Source organism: Ceratotherium simum, chromosome 36 (genome assembly GCF_057802395.1).
Source record: "Ceratotherium simum simum isolate JZ-2026a chromosome 36, ASM5780239v1, whole genome shotgun sequence".
Taxonomy (NCBI): Eukaryota; Metazoa; Chordata; class Mammalia; order Perissodactyla; family Rhinocerotidae; genus Ceratotherium; species Ceratotherium simum.
Genome location: NC_141935.1, coordinates 9,010,898 through 9,033,162, shown reverse-complemented (window position 1 = coordinate 9,033,162; position 22,265 = coordinate 9,010,898). Strand labels below are relative to the sequence as shown.

Sequence of the window (22,265 nt, the reverse complement as noted above, 5' to 3'; positions counted from 1 at the left end):
TGCTAATCCTCCTCTTTTTGCTGAGGAAGACCAGCTTTGAGCTGACATCTATTGCCAATCCTCCTCCTTTTTTTTGCCCCAAACCCCTAATAGATAGTTGTATGTCATAGTTGCACATCCTTCTAGTTGCCGTATGTGAGATGTGGCCTCAGCAAGGCCGAACAAGCGGTGCGTCGGTGCGCGCCCGGGATCCGAACCCTGGTCGCCAGTAGCGGAGTGCACACACTTAACCACTAAGCCACGGGGCCGGCCCACCATCACTATTTCTAATGCTGAGAGTGCTAGTTTGATCAAAGACTAATTTTCTAGACCCAGACAGCTGATATAATGAGAGTTAGGTTGTTTTTTCTTTGAATGGAGTGCCTTCAGACAGAGAGTACATACTCATAAGATATGAATAATACTAAAGCAAGTTTTAATGATGCCTCCTGTCTTCCCTGAACATAATGAGTGGAAAAAAAGGAAAATCCCTAGTTAGTTTACACCCTTATCAAGTCATGTGACTTGGTCTAGCACCTCATCAGCCTAGAGAAAAGGAGCATCTTTCTCTAATTTGTTCTCCAGCAGCCAGTGCCTCTTTGTAATTTGTTTTCCCTCTGAGGGGCTCCTTTTTGCAAAGCAACTACCAAATGCTTCCCCCCCTTTTTTCCTTCTTAATTATGAAAAATTTCAAACATATATAATCAGAGAAAATAGCTATGATTTTCTGTCTGCCCATCACACAGATTCTAATTCTCATTTTTTAACCACTCTTACTCCATCTGTTCCACATCTCCCCCTTTCCCTGAAGTATTGTAAAGCAAAACCCAGACACTGACGTTTTGTTCCTACAGACTTGGCACTTCTAAAAAAACGGGCTTTTTTTTTTACCTAGCCACAGAGGCATTATCGCACATAACAAAATAAATAATTTGTCGATATCATTTAATACCCAGTTCATTTTCCAGTTTCTTTGATGTTTCTGAAAAATGTCTTTTTGTAGTTCGTTTGTTGGAAATAGGATCCAGATAAGCACCAAAAGTTGCATTTAGTTGTCAGGAATCTAAGTTTCTTTTACTCTAGATTAGAGGTTCATAATCTTTTTTTGTGCAATGGACCCATTTGGTCTACCCATTTGGTAGACTGATGAATCCTGTGCGTCCTCTCTCTGAATAATGTTTTTAATGCATAAAATAAAATACGTAAGATAACAAAGAAAACCAACTGTGTTGAAATACAATTATCAAGATATTTTAAAAATACAAATTTATGACATGGTAATTTGTGCTTCTTTACTAAGATCTAATGACAAATCTAATAAATGCCAGAATTTTAAAGTATAGTCATGTGTTGCTTAACGATGAGGATACATTCTGAGGAATGTGTTGTAAGGTGATTTTGTCATTGTACGAACATTGAGTGTACTTACACAAACCTAGATAGTATGGCCTACTACACACCTAGGCTACATGGCACTAATCTTATGGGACCACTGTCATATATGCGGTCTGTTGTTGTTGACTAAAACGTGTTAATGCAGCGCATGACAGTCTGAGCATACACAGTATTTCAGGATAAACTGTAACAGTTGTAATGTGATATGAAAATACGTGATTTCTCTTGGTGACAGAGTCACAGCAGTTGTTAATAATACTGTGGTTTGTTGCCTACATTCGTACAGGAAGGAAATGTTAATTTCTCTTAGAGGTTAGTGAAAATAGAATTGTAAATCCCCCCCCCCCCCCCCCCCCCCGCCATCCAGATTAAGGACTCTGAATTCTAACCACAACCCACTGCTCTAGAGTAAAAGTATTAAGAAAGGTCCTGGCTGCAGTTCTGTTTCACTGGTTTTTTTCTGTTTTTTCTGCAAACTTGTCAAGTTCTTCTCAACCTCCTGGCCTTTGTCTTTGCAGTTCTATTTGCTTGGATCATTCTTCCTCTCGCTCCTAATGAGGCTGCCTCCTCATTCAGATCTCTGTTCAAAGGTCACTTTCTTAGGAAGACCTCCCAGTTTTTTCCTCGAGTGATCTTATTTGTTTACTTTGATGATTTTCTTCGAATATGAGGATCTGAAGGTAGGAACCACATCTTTATTGCCCTCTACTATATCCCCAGTGCTGAGAACAGAGTACTTGGCATATAGGCATTGCTTGAAAACTATTTCTCAAATGAATGATTCTTAAGCTTATATTATACATTATATTTTTAGTTACTTTCCATTCTTTCATATGTGCATAGAGTAGGCGTTAACATTTATTGTTATTGTTATTGATGCTTTCTAACGTATAGGCCCCCAGTGCCACTTGACTGTCCTTTTATACATTTCTTGATGGTCCTTCATTACTTTATCCCTGGTGAATCAGTGCTTCTGATACAGTGTTTTCTGTCTTGGTAAATGGCACCAGTACCTCCTCAGTGCCCAGGCCAGGGCCTCAGGCTTCGTCCCTGCCACGTACCTCCCTCTCCCTCACCTCCGATATCCAGACGTCACAAAGGCCTGCTGCCCTTGCTTCCTGATGTCTCACTACCATCCTTCCTGGTGCAAGCTGTCTTTCTGTCTTCCCTGGATTATGCAGCAGTCTCATAATTGGTCTTCTCACATCATTCATATGTCTCTTCCATCTGTTCTTCACGTTGCAGGCAGTGTGCTTCAAACACTTTAAGAAGATAGAAGCCATTAAGCATAAGCTAGCCTCGAGTTTTTTCTGTTTTCCAAATATTGCTGTCTTGGCTTTTTGTTATTCTTAGGATTAAAAACCATAATTCTTAATATGTACAAGTCTTTCTGTTGTTTTACTTGTCCCTTTCTTTCTTTACCTTTCTGGCATTGGCTCATACCAATCTTTCTCTTTATTTTTGTGCCATGATTTTTTCCCACCTCAGGGCCTTTGTACTTGCTATTCCCTCTTTCTGGGATTGTTCTCCTTTTGTCTGATTAACCTCTAGTTATCTCTTAGATGTTACTTTAAACATTTCCTCAGAGGAGGCTTTTCTGATCCTAGGCAACACAGATTAGGTCAGATCCCCTGTTAAATGCTTGCAAAGTAATGGGTATCTTTCCTTCATGACAGATAGCACATTTGTCCTTTCCATTTATTTGTATGAAGGTTTGATGGACGGCTTTCTCTGTCAAAGGATTATTATCTCAGTTTTTTGGAGGGGGAAGATTGGCCCTGAGCTAACATCTGTTGCCAGTCTTCCTCCTTTTTTCCCTTTTTTCTCCCCCAAACCCCAGTAGATAGTTGTATGTCCTAGTTGTACATCCTTCTACTTGCTGTATGTGGGACGCCGCCTCAGCATGGCTTGATGAACAGTGCATAGGTCCATGCCCAGGATCTGAACTGGCGAACCCCAGGCCGCTGAAGTGGAACGCGCAAACTTAACCACTACGCCACCAGGCCGGCCCCTATCTGAACAATTTTATGCTTGTTTTGGTTCATCATTGTATCCACAGCTTATGTCTCAATGCCTGTCAGTAAATACTTATCAAGTGAGTGGACTTTTGGATGTTTCTTCAACTCATAAGGAGGACTAGGCTCAAGAATTTCGATTAGCTTAATGTTAGAGTTCTAGAATTTAGTATGGTAAAACTGGTCTATTTGGGAAATGATGCCTAGGAGTATCATCTGTATTGAATTTATATTGAGTGAGGAAAGTTGATACCTTGCTTCTTGATCTTAAGCATCATACTCACTGGTTATGAAGCATGTGAATACGAAGGACCTTAAAGCATATGTGGCTTTTGGTAAGTTTGATCATCAGTGCTTTCCCTATTCATGATTAAGTTCTGATAGGTTGTTTGTAAATCCATTTTTGTGTAGTCCAAGATGATCGAGAGGGATTTAAAGTTTGTGTAACTGATGATAGTTATTATTTCCAGAATACTTGTACTTTCTTTTTGTCAACATATATTTACTTATATGTTGCTTTATTTGTGGTGTAGGTGAGCCCATATCCCAGTCCGTGGATGAGTCTTAGCACTATAGAGAAAAATTGATTTGATCCCTTAAAAAGGTTTCTTTTCAAATAAGATGAAAATGCTTTAAACCAAAAAAGTGAGGCTGTTTTACTGAGTCAAATTTCAATTCACTGTTTCTAATCTAGGATTTTTGTTCATTTATTGCTTTTAAAATCAATTTTGAGAAAGAGAGAGGATAACTTATAGAATGAAGTAGAAAGCAGGAATGGGATCAAAAGATTGAGTAGAGAGATTAGCCTTAGCAAGGAAGAGAATCGTTCAGGGGCCTTGTAGCTAGCCAAGGATTTTAGGGATTTTGGTATTTATCCTAAGAACACTGGGAAGCCATTGAAGCAGTGAGATGATGCGAATAGTTTGTGTTTTGAAAGTACCATTCTGGCTATAATATGGGAAACAGATGGCATGACTATGAAGAAACCAGGTGTTAAAGGTATTGCAGTAGTTCAAGTGAGAGATCCTCATTTGATTTACTAGAGGGGTAAGATGAAGAAAAGTAGATGGATTCCATTAGGAGTCCAGGTTTTGGGGATAAGTAGATAGATACGGATGATAGGAAGAGAAGGAAGTGGCAAGGATGACTCTTGGTCTTTTGATGTGGCCGCTGACTGGAGGTAGCCATTCACTGAGACGTGAAATGATGAAAAGGTAATAAATTTGGAGATGAGAGAAGATAACTTGAGTTCAGAAATATACTGTTAAGTGTATGTGTACTTAGAGACACTCAGACATACAAATACTTTAAATTTGGAGTTATGCTTATGAACTTTAAGAACTTCATTTTATTTTTGTAAAAATTGTTTGTCTTTTTTTGCCCAGTTCTTAGCTTACTTTTCTTCAGTGTAGAGGAGTCATTCATTCTTCTCCCTCTCTTATGTAAATCTACCAGGAAGAAGGAGGTTGTAGCTTTTTTTGGGGGGGAAAAGAATACAATTTTAAATAGTAGATGTGAAGCACTATGGTCCAGTCCTCTCTGTTCATTAATTTCTAAGCTCAGACAACGTTTTACAGTGTATCAATGGGCCGGCCCCGTGGCTCAGCAGTTAAGTGCTCGTGCTCTGCTGCTCGCGGCCCGGGTTCGGATCCCGGGTGTGCACTGACGCACCGTTTCTGGCCATGCTGAGGCCGCGTCCCACATGCAGCAACTAGAAGGATGTGCAGCTGTGACATACAACTACCTACTGGGGCTTTGGGGAAAAATAAATAAATAAATAAATAAATAAAATTACAGTGTATCGAGCTCAGCCAGGCAGTTTTTTGTAGTAACTGTGGAGACGTTGGCTCTCCCTCATTGTGGTGTGACTTGAGGAACACAGGTCCTAAACCCTGTTTCCCTGATCCCTCCTTAGCAGTAAGGTGTTTATAGCACCGTAGTCTCTGCCATTTTATGTTGTATGCACAAAAACTACTTTGTTGCTCTTTTGAGGCTTGGCCATGGATATGGATTACGAACAGCTGTAAAATTTTCAGCCTGTTTGCTTTAACAGAGAAGTTGTTCTTGGATTCCTCTGCACTCCTGATTTGTTCAGGTGGTAGAGCACACAGAGGGCGTGGTCTTCTAGAGCGTTACAGTTAACAATTTTATTACTGCAAAATTTGCTGGTAGTAGGTTTTCTGTCAATCAGGATTCTTTAGTTACAAGCAAAAATTGACTCTGACTAACTGAAGCAAAAAAAGAAAAAGTATTGGACAATTATGGGGGAGCTCATAAAATTGAAGCACCAAGGGGTTGAAGGGATAGGAACCATAGCAACTCTGGGGATCTAGGTAGCAAGAATTAATAGATAATTTCTTCAGGATACTGAAGTTCAAATGAATTAGCTCCAGTCATTTTCTCTGTGTGTGTGAGTGTGTGTGTGCGTGCCTGAGTGTGTGTGTGCGCGTGCCTGAGTGTGTGTGTATGTTTGTTTCTCTCAAGATTCAAATTACTAGAAGAGGGTCTCTGATTATCTTGCCTTGACCAGTGCAAGGCAGGGTACCTTGATTGAAAGTCTTCCTAGAACTTTTTAAATTGAGGGTAGAGTAGCTTCCCAAAGGAAAAGCTGCTAGTGCTGGGAATTTTCTAGAAATTTTAAAAGATCATGATTCATTTTTTAGGAGTATGCCATCTCCAGCGGATGGAACTCCAATTTTCTATAGGAGTAGAGTCTAAGAATCACTATATACAGTAGTAACTCAAATCTGGCATTCTCAGTTTCTTTCTTTTTAATGACCTAAGAAACAGCTCATCTTTTAGTAAGTCTGTGCTCTGTGTTTTTACATCCATCCTGAGCCACAGCTTTTTGTAAGCTTGCTACTTCTTGAAAAAGATGATTCTCCTTTTCCCCTGTTGAGGCATAATGGTTATCTAGATTTGAGTCTGCTGTTTTTCCTTTTCTGATGCTCACAGTTCCCCATAATTCTCTCACTCATCCTCTTATCCCTCCTCCCCCTGCCAACTGTGTGTGTGTGTGTGTGTGTGTTTGTAACTAATCTACCTATATTCATTATTTCTTTACCTCATTTATGGTTACATGGTGGTATCCTTGAGAATGAGTAACACTGTTCTTTTTCAATAATTTTGCTTTTCCTGGTGAAGACATACATAAGTACAGGTTTGTATGAATAATCAGTAGAAGGTATTTTCTTAAACAATTCAGTTCATGGCATTTCCTAACCATATTAGCATAATTTCTTGTTTGCTTTGATATTTCAGTAATAATTTCAGAATAACAATACTAACATTACTATTTACTGTAAGATAGTTGAATGCAATTATTTGTTCCTTAGACTATGTCCCACTAGGGGAATATAGTCTATCTACATAGAATGTGGTGTACTTTGATTTATTTAAGCAATCCCATATGGATGGGCATTTAGGTTGCTCTCTGTTTTCTACTGTTACAAATTATGCAATGATTAGTTTATATATACCTACTTTATTTCATATTGTTGTCACTGTATTTTGGGAAGAGATTCCTAGATGCAGAATTGATGAGTAAAGGGTAAATGCTTATGTAATATTGCAGGATGTTATCACATTCCCCTCCATTAAGAGTTGTACCATTTACATTCCCACTAGTATTTATGAATGTGCCTATTTCCCCACAGGTCTATCAAAAGAGTATGATGTTAGGCTTAATATTTTGTTCATCTGATAGGTGAAGACTGGTTTCTCAGTGAAGTTTTTATTTGCATTCCTCTTATGGCCAAGATTGACCATGTTTAGGGGTCATATCATTTCTTTTTCTATTAAACTATTAATACTTTTTCCCCATTTTTCTGTCAGAATGTTGGTCTCCTCCTCCTCCTCTTGCTTCTTATATCTTTCTCTCTTTTTAATATATTGGGGATATAAACCTCTATAGGTTGCAAATTATTTTTTCCCAGTTTGTCATTTGTCTTCTGATTTTGTTGATGATATTTTTATTGCCATGCAAGAGTTTTTTTTTCCCCAAATTTTTGTGTAATCACAGTTATAAATCTCTTACTGCTTCTGGGTTTTGTCATATTTAGGAAAGTTACACTTCTCCCAGGTTATAAAGGAATTCACTTTTTTTCCCCTCTGGAACTGGTTTGTTTCCTTATTTACATTTGAATCTTTGATCCTTTTGGAAATTATTCTTATATATGGTTGAGGAACAGATCTAATTCTGTCTTTTTTCTTATGGCTGTTAAGTTACCCAAACATCATTTATTAAACTTAGACCGTATGTTGTCTGGTTATTGTCATAGTGTCTCTACCTGACAAATTGTAGGCTCTCAAAAAATGTTTGAATGATTGAAAAAAGTTTCTCTTAAAGATCTTCTAGTTCAGTCACTTTATTAAAATTTTGATTATCGTAACTTTAGAAATTCTTTAAGAATGTTTGAAATTTATTGAATTAGAGTAGATTTAGTGAAATTAGTGAATATGTGCTAATTATACAAGATATAGGACAAACTTTGGTATGATGCTCATTGGCTTGTTAATGGCTTTAGTTTTCAGTAATTGTAAACCTGGAAAAATTGAAAAAAAACAGAAAACTATGAAGAAGAAGATACCCATTATTCCTTTTTGTAGACATCACCGTTAGTTTTTTTATGTATTTATTTTCTGTTTTTTTTTTCCCCGAATGTGTGTGGTTGTAGAATATGAACCATACCTACATTGTTTTGTATCTTGATTTTTTTTTTTTTTGGCTTAATAGACTATATGAGTGTTTTTCAAATAGTCTTTGAATCCAACTTTTAAATGACTATAATATTCCATTATATAACTACCACAGTTTATTTAATCTCTATTTTGGAAATTTAAAATATTTCCCTTGTTTTGCTTCCTTGATTATTGCCTTATAATAGATTTTTAGTTGAGGGCTGATGGTTCAAAGGCTCTTGTTAAAGATTTTTAAGTTGTTTTTCAGAAATGCTGTGCCAGTTTACACTGCCACTTGGGGACTTTCTCATTTTCGTTACCTGAGTAGACTATTATTTTAAAAAACATCTTCTAGTTTGACAGATAAAGATGGGACCTAGTGCATTCTAAGTGCATTTATGTGACTACTAATAAGGCTGAATATGTTTTATTTATTGGATGATTTCATTGTTTGTGATTTACGGCTTATGATCAAATTTCTTTTGTTTATTTTATTTATTTATTATTATTATTATTATTTTACTTTTTGTGTGTGTGAGGAAGATCAGCCCTGAGCTAACATCCATGCTAATCCTCCTCTTTTTGCTGAGGAAGACCGGCTCTGAGCTAACATCTATTGCCAATCCTCCTCCTTTTTTTTCCCCAAAGCCCCAGTAGATAGTTGTATGTCATAATTGCACATCCTTCTAGTTGCTGTATGTGGGACGTGGCCTCAGCATGGCCGGAGAAGCGGTGGGTCGGTGCGCACCTGGGATCCGAACCCGGGCCACCAGTAGCGGAGTGTGGGCACTTAACCGCTAAGCCACGGGGCCAGCCCTCAAATTTCTTTTGGAATATTGATGTTTTCTTACTGACTTGTAAGAGTTCTTTGTATATCAAGACTCTTATCCTATTGTCAATGATTGTAAATATTTTCTCAATTTGTGTTTTACATTTTGTCATTTAATTTTGTTTATGGTAGAAGTTAATTTTATGTACAAGTTAGTATTCTGTTTATCTTTTTCTGCTTGATTTCTTTCTCTCTTTGATTTCTTTTTTACTCTGTGATCAATAAAATAGTCCCCCTGCTCCCTCATTAAAATGCTTAACAGTACCTGGCATGTAGTAAGTTTTATAATTATTAGCACAGTATTGTACTTATTTTGCTGCACCTGGAATTTATTTTTGTAATAGTATGAGGACTTCACTTGAATTCTAAACATTAAATCCTAAACATTAGCCAGTTTTTCTATTGAACAATGAAATACTAAATTCTAATTCATTCATAATACCTGGTTACTATATATATTAGAGTCTCTTTAAGGTCTAATTTTTTTTTCTTGATTTAACTGCCTAATTCTTGTACCAGTACAAACCAAAATCATTGTTGACTATAGAAGTTCTTTATCGTTATTTTGAATATTTTCTTAGCTACTGATACCTTTTTTCTATATTAACTTTATAATCATTTTGTGATTTCCATCCACACACACTAAAAACTTAAAAAAATATTTATTAATTTGATTGGGCTTACACTGACCCTATATATTACAACAGTTTTTTTCCTCTGGAATATTTAGAAAACGCAGATGAACAAAACATGTTAATTGGGGAAGAATGTCCATTTTAAAAGTAGGTATTCTTGTTACCTTAAAAAATAGTCTCTCCTTTTATTGTCAGAATTTTTATACCTCTCAATAAAAGTTTAGTATTCTCCATAGAATTCCCTCTTACTTGTTATAGTGATTATTCTTTGTTTTTAAAATGTTGCTTTTGTGAATTAATTTTTTTCCATAGTGTTGTATAATGGGTTATTATGTGTAAGACTCTTCTTTTAGTATTTTAATCTTGCTTTTGACTGATTTTCTGAGTTCTCTTTATTCTTTGAGTCACTTTATCTGTTGGGTGTTATATAATAATTATATATATATTTTTCTATATTTTGTAGTTATATTTCAGTTCAAGAATCATTGAGGTAGTTCTCAATTAAAAAAAACATGACAATGGAAACTCGTTTCAAATGAACTTTGACATGGAATCTTTTCTTATATAACAGAAAAGTGTAGTTGCTATTAAAGTGAGGGCAGGACTCTAGACTAGCACTCTTGGGTTTACTAATTATTAGTGAAACACCTGAGGAAATTAGTTTGAAAACTGTTAAATCATAAAACAATGTCTAATTAATGGGCTTAGTGAGCATTCTTATTTCTACTCTTAATTTTATCTGGCAATTAAGTATGATTTTGGCTATGGTTTACAGTAATTTCTTTCAGTCTTAATTCTCTAATAGTATTTATTTTTTAAATCATAAGTGGGAAAAGAGTTTTGTTTAATTCCTTTAAATTTATTCTGGTGATTATAATGTGATTTTATTAACTTGTTTCAAATCTTCTGTATGTTAGAAAATTCTCATTGCCATCAGAATCTCATGTTAATTCTGTTTGTTATCTATATTCTAATGTGTTTTTAATAGCGTTTTAGTTATGACAATGAAACAGATAACCCTTAAACATTTAATTGAAAACTCCTAAAAGCATCAATTTAAGATTTTGTATGTAATATTATAACTTTCTGTTCTTTAAGACTGATTTTTTATGATGCCGTAGACCTATTTTCCTTTTGGTCAGTGTTGAGGGTACTCTCTCAAGTGTGATTCAGATTTAGAGTCTGGGAGTGGTTGGGAGTTGAGGTCACGGGACTCACGCGCAGACTGAGCAGTGGCTTCAGCTCCAGCTGTCCTCTAGCCCAGACGTTTGCTGTGGGAAAGGGAGAGGAAGCAATTCCTGTAGGTACGGAAGAGCTTTTCTTCCTCCTCTGGCAAACTGTATCTTGAAACTAGTACGGTTTACAGTTATATGGTGCTTGGAGGAGGGTGTGCGCGCGTGTGTTGTTGGAGGGTACAGCGACAGATTTCTTCTCGAAACTCAGCGTGTCCCTTTTTGGTGTTTGATGTACATTACCTGTCTCTGAGAGTAATGTTTAAGTGATACAGTGGTATTCTCTGAGTGATATTAGAATGTGTAGTAGGGATATTTTTTGGCTTCTTAAATCTGTGTTAATTTAATAGTCATTTTGTAGTTAAGCAGTAAAAACTGGAAAAAAAAAACAAACACAAAACTTGAATCATCTGGGCAAAAGGATTTTACACCTCATCAACAAAACAGAAGGTGACTATCCAGAAGAGTGGGTAAATACAGTGCTACTTTTGTCTCTTAAAAATGATCAATTGTCCTTCAAAAGAAGCACCTTTTGTCATTTATAAGCGCCACTTGCGTGTTGTTTACAGATGTACCTCAGAGCTCAGAGGAGCAAGAGCTAAGCCGGAATGCTTATGCTTTTCTAAGGTTCTGGCTGCAGTCATCACCAGCTGAAAAGGAGGAGAAAAAATACCTGAGGGATCAGGCTGCCTCTCCTTTCCCTTCTCTTTCTTTGTGCTAACATCAGGTGCCCCTCCAGTGTATGAAACATTTATGAAGCCTGGAGGCCCTGGCAAAAGAGGAAGAAGAAGCAGAGAATAGGAGAATAGACAGGCCATTTTTGCTTAGCTTTTTCCACCTTACAGCAGGTGTCATTTGTGAAATATACAGCAGAATAGCATAGTGGCTAAGAGCATGGTCTTTGAAAGGAGTCCTGCTGCTGTACTAGCCGTGCGATCTCAGATATTCACCCTCTTGCGTGAGTCCTTCTTCCCTGTCTCTCAGTGTTTACCAGGATTATATGAGACCATGTGTGTGCAGTGCTTTCACACAGTACCAGGCGCACGGTGTGTGCTCAGTCGGTAAATAGTTCCTGCTGCTCCTGCTGCTGTTATGTTTACGGGGGTTTTTGGTAATAGATATTGGTGAGATTCCAGTTGACATTGTATGTGACTATGCTATAAACTAAAAGGTGAGAAATTTTTTTTTTTTTTTTTTTTAAGAAAACAATAATAATCTTTTATTACTGAACTCTTCCCAAGGGGCTAGACACATCTGTTTTTCTGTGCCTTTTAACCAGTTTTATTTTTTTAATTAGCATTTTTATACTATCTTTATTTTTTTTGTTGTTGTGTTTTTTTTTTTTAATTTTTTGTTTATTGCAGTAACATTGGTTTATAACATTGTAAAAGGGTGAGAAATTTAAATTATTTACTTGAATTATAATTTCATAACCCGTAATCTTGATTGAAATAAACTAGTGTAAATATTGGAAGTTTTGATATTTTTGTCTTCTAAAATATCTGTTAACACTGAGCATAAAGATTACATAGTTGTTGTTCCTGTAATTTTTTCTTTGACCAAATGCAATGCTGTCATTTAAAATTATATTTTCATGTATAATAAAAATTACATAGTAGGGCATTAAAAGGCACAATTAGTACTTGGTGAGGTATATAAATATATTTTTAAATATCATAATATAAAAATTCATGTTTTGCTGAAGAAATCAGCTTGCATATTGTTGAGGGTAGAAGGTCAAAAATAAATTAATAGTAGAAGATTTTAAAATAAGGATTTTCAGCAGTACTAAGAAACTTTATTATTTCATTCAGTGCTCTTTGAGAACTCTGAGCGTCATCAGATCACCATCAGTTTTCTTCTGTTATTTCAGGGGTATAGAAATGATTTTAAATTGATGCTTGAGATGGGGGAATTTAGTTGTCTGTTAAGAATTCTGTTTTTCATAAGTCAACTTTTTAAACTTGAATTTTTCCAGAAGGAAAATACGATCTTTTAAAGACCCTGCACTATAATCATAATTTGACAAATAGCACCTGGGTTCTGTTCCTGTGTGCATACTTGTGCTTACGCACATGCATGCAAATACACCCCTGCCCCCCGCCCCCAACTTCTGAAGTACAAATGAGAGGATTGCTCTACACTGAGGGAAGGATTCCTTTTGTGTTTCATCAGTCTTACTTATCTAATTTGGTATTATCCTCTTATATGTGACTTTTATTTAGTAATTTTACTCTTTTTATAATCATATAGAATAAATTAAGTGAGAAACAGACTTAACCAAGAGCTGGGGATGTTATATAGCTCAGCTTTCAGAATTACTCTATGTAGAATAGAACACTTAGACACTGAATTGAAAATGGCAGATAAATTGAGTATAAATAGAATTCAACATATTAAATAATAAGTATTTAAACAGTTTCTGGGATTCTGAACTTTAGCTAATGTTACAATTATGTTTTGGTGCAATATCTCTTCAAAATAGAATCAAGGATAAAAATAATTGTCATTAGAATCAGGATAAGTAACATCCTGACTAAATTAAAATTCATAAATTTACATACTTGTATGAAATAAAAACACTATTTTGAAGTAAGTGGGTTAGTATTTCTTGATTTTAAAATTTGTAGTGGAGCTAAACAAAATTACTGTGAAAATATTTGTACCATGACACTCAGTAAAGATTTTTCATTTACTTTTTTTTATTAAAAACTTGATAAAAGTGCATTGTATACATTGTTCACCCTAGAATCAAGTTTTCATCAAACATTGTAGTTTTCTCCCATCCCTCTCAGAAAGGTTTTTAATTGGTAATACAGAATATTTGTCATCTACCAAATTAAAAACTGCAGGTTTGTAAACTTGGCACTCAGAGAAAGAAGTAGGTGCCATAAAATGATTAAGTATTGGCATGTGTACACCTGCTGTCAGGAAATAAACTTCCCATATGTTGCAGTTTGGCAGACATGCATCTTAAAAATGTATTGAATGAAACTGCTGCTTCTCGATCTTTTATCTTTTTTCAACAGTACATTCTCTTTGTGCCTGTAAGTGATCACTCTTACTTCAGTTAGAGGAACATGATATACTATGCTTGAAGTTAAGTGGTGGTCCTCCTTCAGAGTGCAGTAAACTGATATGATTGAATAACTCATTGAAATACTAGCTTGGCCCTTAACACCAACAAGGAAACAAACTTTGTCTATTTTGAAACATTTAATTTTTTTTTATAAAAACTTGAGCCTGAGACACATTGATTTTTCACATTTTATCACGTCATGTCAAAATAATTTTCCCAGATATGTGTGAGTATTAATAAAAGAAAATATGTTGGTTGTTTTTAAAAAGTAAATACTTAGATAAGAACTGCATTGATGAAACATCTGAACTTTATAAATCTGTTTTTGGAGTATTCAACTAAATCTTATTGCATGGAATATAGCTTTTAGAACCCTAGAATAGTCAGGTCAGAAAATTTATCCTTTGCACAATTACGAAGTTTCCTTAAAATTGACAGTAATGTTTTATTTACATTTAATTATATATTTGAAATGAAAAACTGACTCTAAAATTAGGGGTCCTTTGACTGTCTCCATTTCTTAAATCAAAATTTATGTGGAAAATATATGTAAATACATCTTATTGGCCCCTAACATAAATCTTGAACCATTGATGTATGCATGCTTGTTATTGCATGTTAATACACAGAATCCCCTTATACAGTTTTTTTAATAGATTCTTTTGGGGTATCTTTTTGTTATATAATGTATTTTTAAGAATTACCTTCTTCAGAAATTAAAAAAATATTTTTTTGAATTCCTTTATGTGATGAATTTTAACTAAAACTTGTCCTATGGATGTAATCAGCTTTAACTATACATGCTTTTGGCAATATTTTACAGATTGCACATTTGAAAAAAAAAAGTTGTCTTTTCTAGTGTAGTTTACGGTGGCGATACCTGCCTGCCTTTTCTTTTGCTGCGTTGGCACAAGCGTTGTGCTTATTTTGTTGTAAATGGTTCCAGTATTTTATCAGTTCACTAGGCTGGAACTGATGAGAGGTAATTAGGTGGCTGTATTTACAGCTTGAATAAGAAACTCGCCAGTGATTGAACACAAACTCATTGGGAGGGGGCACAGGATCAATTCTCAACTTGGCAAGACAGATCCCTACATATACATCTTCCAAGTGCAAACGACGGATACTTAAAGAAACTTTAAATATCTTCTCGGCCAGATCTCCAGAAAAAACGTAACCAGTCCCAGAACAGAAGACAGGGTAACGCTCACTTGGGTAGAGGTCTGGTGGCATGTACCACTTGCTGTCTTTGTTTCGATTGGGTGCGTAGCCTCTCATCAGATAACCAGTAAAATAGTTACGTCTGGGAGGCAGGTCTGGCTTCAGTAACTTATGTATTAAATATTCAGTGTTGACAAACATGTCACTGTCAGTTTTCATGACATATGGAATATGTGGACAGTAGGTTGCAACCCAGTTCATGCCCATTAGTGTTTTAATGGTCAAATTATAATATGTATCTAAATATTCCTGTTGAATTATATCATGATATTGTCTGCTTTCTTCCAGTATTGCACGTTGAAGGTAGCCATTTAACTTAATACTCATGCCCAACAAAAACATTCGTGTGATCTGGATCCCAGGTGCTAGACTTTCATTGCCCCAGGTTTGCCGAATTGCTCTTCTAGCTTCTATTTGTCCAGGTTCTGCAGCTATTAGCAATATTAAAAAAGGGCTTTTCTCCTGGCATTTATCAGGTTCATTGATAATGTATTTGAAATGGTAAGAATTTGGATGTCCAGTACCTTTTTCATTGTAAATACTTCCATTGGCACTAAGCGTATTCTCGAGCCCTGTAACTCCTTGTGGAGACAAGTCTGTGTTATTGGAGTTAGTTGCTGTTTGAGGCCTCAGAGTTTGAGGGACTGTTTCTTTCCAAATGTTCCGAAGAGAGCTGTGGTTTGTCTCACTTTTTGTAGAACGAAATCCTCGGAAAGTGTATGTCACAGGGTTTTCTTTGAATCCAGCTCTGCCTGGCAGCCAGTCATGATGATTGAAAAACAAAAACATAGCAAAAAGGAACACTAGAGAAAGTACACCAATAAGATGGGTACGGAACAGAGACCTCTTGGCATTCCAGCTCATCTTTGCAAAGCAGCAGTGTCTTCGCCTCCACTGAAACATGTTGTAAATATCCAGTAATGGAATATGCTATATTGGTGGCTGAAAATGTCGTTTTCTTCTCCTGAATCAATGCTATTCTTTGGTAATCATTTTCTAATTCAGTCACGTTGTCTCCCTCGCAGTCATTCTATAAAGATGAAGCATAGAAGTTTACAAAGTGCTAAATGTTACAGAACTGCCTGAAAGAGACTTTGGATACTGATAAAATTAGGACAAATAGGATATTTAAGCTATCGAAATATGACAACCCAGGAACGAAGTTTATAATTTGTTTCCCCTTGGCAACATAACATCACTGAGAGCAGGATTAATTTCGTTAAAAATATATCTTTGTAGCACATGAGCACTTTAAAGAGAAGTGATGGATTAATTTTCTTCCACTTATTTCATTGTCTCAGCTCTGATGATCATTTGTACTTTTGACCTGAGTTAAAGATTGAAAAGTTTTATGCAATGTAGAAATGAAAAATGTTACTGGATTCCTGAGAGAGGCCAGGTAACTTCTGCCTGAGAGCAGATGGAAAATTTATTGGCATTAATTAAAATTGATTTGACATACCATTGGTGGTATGGTGCGCAGTCAGTGGCCTTTTTTGTAAAATGGTCATGTATCAGTTGTGGGACAGACGGTGCAAGGTTGATTATGGCAGAGTTCTGTTAGTCACAGTACACTGCTTGGCATGTTTCCATTGGCCCCTACTGTGTTGAGAAAGTCAATGAGAAGATGCACCTGTCAAAATTAATTTTCAGGGTCCAGTAACTTCAGTGCAGGATTTTAAGACAGTAATAAATGATGAACATTTTTAAGCACTCTTTTCTAATTTTAACCTTCCGCCTCAAATATGAAGTCTTCAGGAGATCATTGTCCTTACTTAGACTTAAGATTGATTTTTAAAATGTAGCAGCTAATTATCATTAATTATCGGTGGCCTTGGCAGAGCACTATCACATATCTCAGTTGAGTCTCCATGTTAGAATTAAACAAAGAAATACTTTGAACAGCCTTTTCAGATTTATTACAAAGTATAGGCACTAGGTACTATCATATCCAGCTGTTTAAAAGTTTAAATTTCACAAAATGCATTTTTAAAGATTTCTTGAGTTATGCTGTGTTCTAAATTTGCATGGAGAGAACTTGTTATTTTTAGGACTCTGCTAGCATGGTACTTACAGCCTTAGATTTTTAAAAAGATTATGAGATGTCAGTATGGGAGGTTCCTGATGCTGCATATTAAGAACTAGTTGTATTATCTTTAAACAAGGTTTTTCAGCATGTCGCACAAATTTGTTTATGGTTTTCAGTTCTTAGTTTTTTGAATCAAAGCAAGGAGGTGGGTAAGGAGCTGTAGTTTGGTTTCTACTGAGAGAAAAAACTTTTTGGGAAGAGGACTAATGTGTAATTTTGATTTTTTCAACTTTTTATTGTGAAGATTATTTCTTTAAGCAAAAGAAAACTAGTCAATTAAAAAAATTTACTGTAGGAACATTTGTTTACTTGAAATTATATACACACATACCTATGTGTTTGTTTAGCTTGTATTGAGAGATTTATGGTTAATACCAAATTTGCTTAACTTTGACATGAAATTAAATTATTTTTGGGAAATCATAGCATTTACATGGAAGTCCTCATATAATTGAATAATTATAGAGTAAAAATCACGAATATAGTGTGAAGTACTTTGAAAATATTGATTGAAAGTATCTATGAATGAAAGTACTACTATTCTAGTAACAGCCACTAGGAGGAGCAAGTAGGTGGGAATTGGAACAAATTTCTGAAGTGTAATAGTATAGGCGCCAGCTTTTAATAATTTCTAGTATCTGAAATTATGTAGTACTTTTAGAAGTTACGGTATTTCTCAACTGTAAAAAATTATTTAATCATTTTGTGAGCTACGAACAGTGATTTTTTTTTTTTTTTTAAGTTTGGGGTTTTAAAAACATAGAATCTAGTTTGCTATTTATTAGAGTTTATTTACATGAATTTTAATTTCATGTTACTATAATGAAGTCCAGGGTTATTCACTGTATCAGTGAAACACAGTTCTATTGTGAGCTAAGCTGAAAGTAATAGAGCTGAGTGTTCTGATTCAGAAACTCACATTTTTTCTACTTGTACTTATAAATAGTTGGCCATTCTGTTTAGACCAGGGCATTCTTCCTAAGCTTTTATTTTCAAATGAAATATTTGATAAATAGTAATGATTCTTCCTCCATCCTATAAAGAAGCCAGTAGATCTAAAAATTATGTGTGTAAACTTAAACAAAAATTGCTTTTTGATAATCTATTTTAAATATTCCAAAGCTAAATTAAATATATCAGCTCTCTGTTAATATAATAATGCTTGGAATCTGGTTGAAGTCCAATCATTTAGATCTTTTAAAAGTGAAATTTGGTGGTTTAAGAAGCAATAAATATAAGTTGTTTGAATGAATGTTTGAATAAAGAACTGAAGAAATGAATGAAGGTAAATATCATAGTTCTAAATTGTGGTATTTTTGTGAAAACAATATACCTGAAGTGATGTCTCTAAAGTATTTCAGTCTTATAGAAAACAGCAAATTGTTATATATTGTAATCTAGCATAAATACATAGCGTATGTCCTATATGATTTTGTGGCAATAGGTGCTAGAGATACATCTTAATTTAAATTCATGATATTTGTATGTTTGTGAATATGAAGCTGCTCAGGCTTGAAGTCCATGTACCATTTGTTAATCTCTCACTGATAAATGAAGTGCATGTGTCTAGCCTTAAAAAATTCTTTATTAAAAGTTTCTCAGGTATTTATCATATTTTTTTGTTAAAATAAAATTAAAGTAACTATTCCTCCTTTTATTAAATGATAAATACTCTAGATGCTACCTGTTGTATTTAATTCTTAAAAAGTAAGAACAAGACAAGAAAGTTAAAATATTTTGGTTTTCTAAGTAGTTTTGTACTTTGACATTTTCAACATAGAAGTATCTTTCATTTATCTCTTATGAGTTTTTTATGGTAATATTTTCAAGTTACTATTTCAAGTTATGTGTTTACATCTTATGGGTTGAAGTCCATGGAGAGAATGTTACTGTACAATGTTCAGTTACTTCACACACACACACACAGTTTTTATCATTTGGCTTTTAAAAGTGTTGATATCTTTAATCTGTTGGAAGAACAGTTTTAGATTTAAGTGGTACTTGAATAAAAAAATTGTATACTTTTGTTTTGAGATATCTAGCTTATAAAAATGATTGGTGACTTTAACATTGAGAGATAAAGCCACTAAAGAGAGACTTGAGATTTGTAGAACCATACTTTTTTGTTTAATACCATCTGATTTCATTCTTTAGTGGAATAAAAATTCATGGTATGAGTGAGTTGATGTTGAGATGTAATAATAATAGGGCCTGATAAACTTGTTTAATCTTAATTTTAGAATAGAATGCTTATATATGTCTTAAAATTGTTTGCCTTTTGTGATTATTAAATAATAAGTTAATGAGTTGTGCTGTGAAATTGAGCAAAAATCAGGATCTTTGATAGATCTGTAAAAAATTGTAGAAATATCTTTGAGTTCCTGAGCCATGAGTTACTATTCTAACTATGATTGTTGCTAAAATAGTTTATTAATTTCTGTGCTGCACATACATGCCATGGCAGTAGTTCATTACTACATGTTAATGTAGCCTGGAAGCACAGTAACTACATTTATATTTAATTTTTTGACCTTCTATTGCTGTTCACGTATATTTTTATATCAAAGTATTTTTATACTATGTTTTTGAATTTCACTATAAAAATGATCACCAAGAACAACCTTATATTTGATCATTTAGAATCAGTCTGTTGCTTAAAATAAAAGCTTATTATTTCAAATGGGGGAATTTTAGCAACTATTGATATTTCCTTGTTTAAAGTTGCATCCATGGACACTGTGATAACATGTAGATCTACTGTGGTCTTGTGCTTTGCATAAACTCAGACTGCCTTATGTGATCCTATGCAAATGCTTTCTTTTTAGTATCCCTTAGCTCGATAATACTTAAAATTTGTTGACATTCTCTTAGGTTGTGTTCGTTAGCTTTATTTGGGGAGGTAGATATTGGAGGGAAGATTTTGTTACTAAAAGCTGTTATATATTAAGGTTTTGTTTTAAAAGGACTTAGAAAAAAGCTCCTAATATTAAGATCAACTTTGATACTGTTTAATGTAATTTCACTGTATTATCTCTTTTGTTAGCCATTTTTAAGACAGCACTTAAATAATTTACTAGATAAGGATTCAATGTGACCTAATTTGGTAGAGGATTTCTGTGTTTTCTTTACAGGGCTACAGATTTTTTTTTAAGTTTAATTTCTCAGAGAATCTTTTAAGCACATCTTGTTACTCTTTGCTCTTTCTCTCTTATATGTCTAATAATCCATAATTACTCCAAGTTACATATTTACTTGAATAAAGCAGTGACAGCTTGTCTTCTAAACAATGACAAATTTTAAAATCATGTATTTAGAAACCCTTGCATAGTTTCAAGGACAGTAAACTGTATGAACTTGTTTATCAGATATTAGTGCCTCCAGGGCAATGAAAAGGTAACAGACATTTAAATGAATATCACACACAAGATATCGACATACCTTCCTTGGTCAGGCCATTTATGTGGAGAGGATTATGCCCACTGAAAATACTTTTGGCACGCCATCACTTCAGCAGAAAAGATGCTATCGAACATGCGCACATCCCCCAATAGTCTGCCTCCTGCGATTGCTTTTCACGGTATCCAAAGTGTCCATCTGTCTGCTTGTCTTCGAGTTACCCTCCTTGTTCATATGGGTCCTAGTCTTCTGAGGTTTTTCCTTTCTTTCATTTTCTTTCTGTTTCTTTAAACAAAAGAGCTGTAGTTGTTCGTTCAATTTGGAGCACTGTTGACTCTTCCCGACAGTTGATGCATTGAGGCTTTTTACATCTGCTGTTTTCCTGGTCGGACAATGCAGTGCTGTGTTCTCTTCTCAGTATCCATATTTCTAGTAATAACACTGAGCTGCAATGTAAAACAGCCAGAGCTAGAATGTAGGGCTTCGATTGTCTTGGGAAGGAATAGGATTTAACTCTCGTTGTTGCCTGGCAGCTGCAGGAAGGATTTTGAGCAGTTTTACTGGGGTTTTAGTCTATAATATGAAATCCACGGTTCCTCAGCTGCTGCACAGGCAGGCAGCAGTTTAAATGTGGGCTTGACAGATGCTCTCTCTGACAGAGCAGAATTGAACGTCACTGCTTGGCTGGATCCCACGTGATTGTTTGCATTCATTTTAACTAAAATCCTAAGGTAGGGAGAAGCTTAGAGATTTTGCTTCTATGTGATAAATTATATATATTCACTACAAGTGCAGTGATGAGTGAATAATACAAAAATGGGATGATTAGGAAATGAATGGTTATAATTTTATTTTTTCCATCTTATTTCCTTTTTTTTACTTTACACTTAAGAACAGGCTTTCTAAATGTTTTCAATGTTAGATGCTGGCTTTCATGTTTCTTATGTGATTTTATAGGGCATAAGCAGTATAAGCTTTTATATGTACCTTGGTGTAATTTAACCCCTTAGTGTACTCCTTCCTTTGAAGTGTTTTTTTCTCAAATTGCTCCAGTTTTACTAATATCTAGCTAAGACTCATGGACCTTTTATCTGTGACTTAGACGACCTCCCCACAGCCCCCTCATTTTCTGGGGTTTATATAAATCAGCTCATGGATTGCTTTACTGACACATGATGTGATACAGCCGCCTTCTCTTTTGTGGTTTCTAGTGTTCTTAAAGGCAGCAGAACTTTTTTAAATCACTTTTTAATGTCAGCATTTATTATTTATTTTTCCTTTTCTTTAAAATTTCATGTGTGATAGAATTCAGCAAATACAGCACACTTGTACAGGATCTTTTTGGTGGGTAAAGAGGTTTTACTAATCGTATTTACTTGTCCTAATATTTCAGCTTGCTTTAGTAACTTGCCACCAAGCAAATTTTTCAGTAAGCACTAGATTCTCACTCTGAAGTATTGCTTTGTATGGGCACCTTGCTTCTTTTTTTCTGCGGAGTTATTGAGACATTGTCTTTTTTTAAAATAGCCTGAATTATCAGTTTTTCCTCTGAGACTTTAGGGACATTAACTCCTAGAAATTTAGGTTTAATTTGATTTGTAGTTTTAGGCATCCTATGACTGTTTTTTTAGGGGCGTATGTGACTTGCCTAGAAACGTTAGAAGGAACATTAAGAATTTTATAAATGGGAAACCTAAGGCTAGAGCTTTGACTTT

General features: G+C 34.9%; 2 protein-coding genes across 2 annotated transcripts in view; one reads left to right on the top strand and one right to left on the bottom strand.

Annotated features, from left to right (window-relative positions):
* Positions 1-22,265, top strand: part of CDC73 (cell division cycle 73) — a 129,588-nt gene that overhangs the window by 47,198 nt on the left and 60,125 nt on the right. The window lies entirely within an intron of this gene.
* On the bottom strand, positions 14,550-20,680 carry B3GALT2 (beta-1,3-galactosyltransferase 2). Its single transcript, XM_004438992.3, has 2 exons — positions 20,593-20,680; positions 14,550-16,095 (listed from the first exon to the last, which is right to left on the bottom strand). The coding sequence occupies exon 2, from the start codon at positions 15,966-15,968 to the stop codon at positions 14,700-14,702; it is 1,269 nt and encodes a 422-aa protein (XP_004439049.2). The 5' UTR covers positions 15,969-16,095; positions 20,593-20,680; the 3' UTR covers positions 14,550-14,699.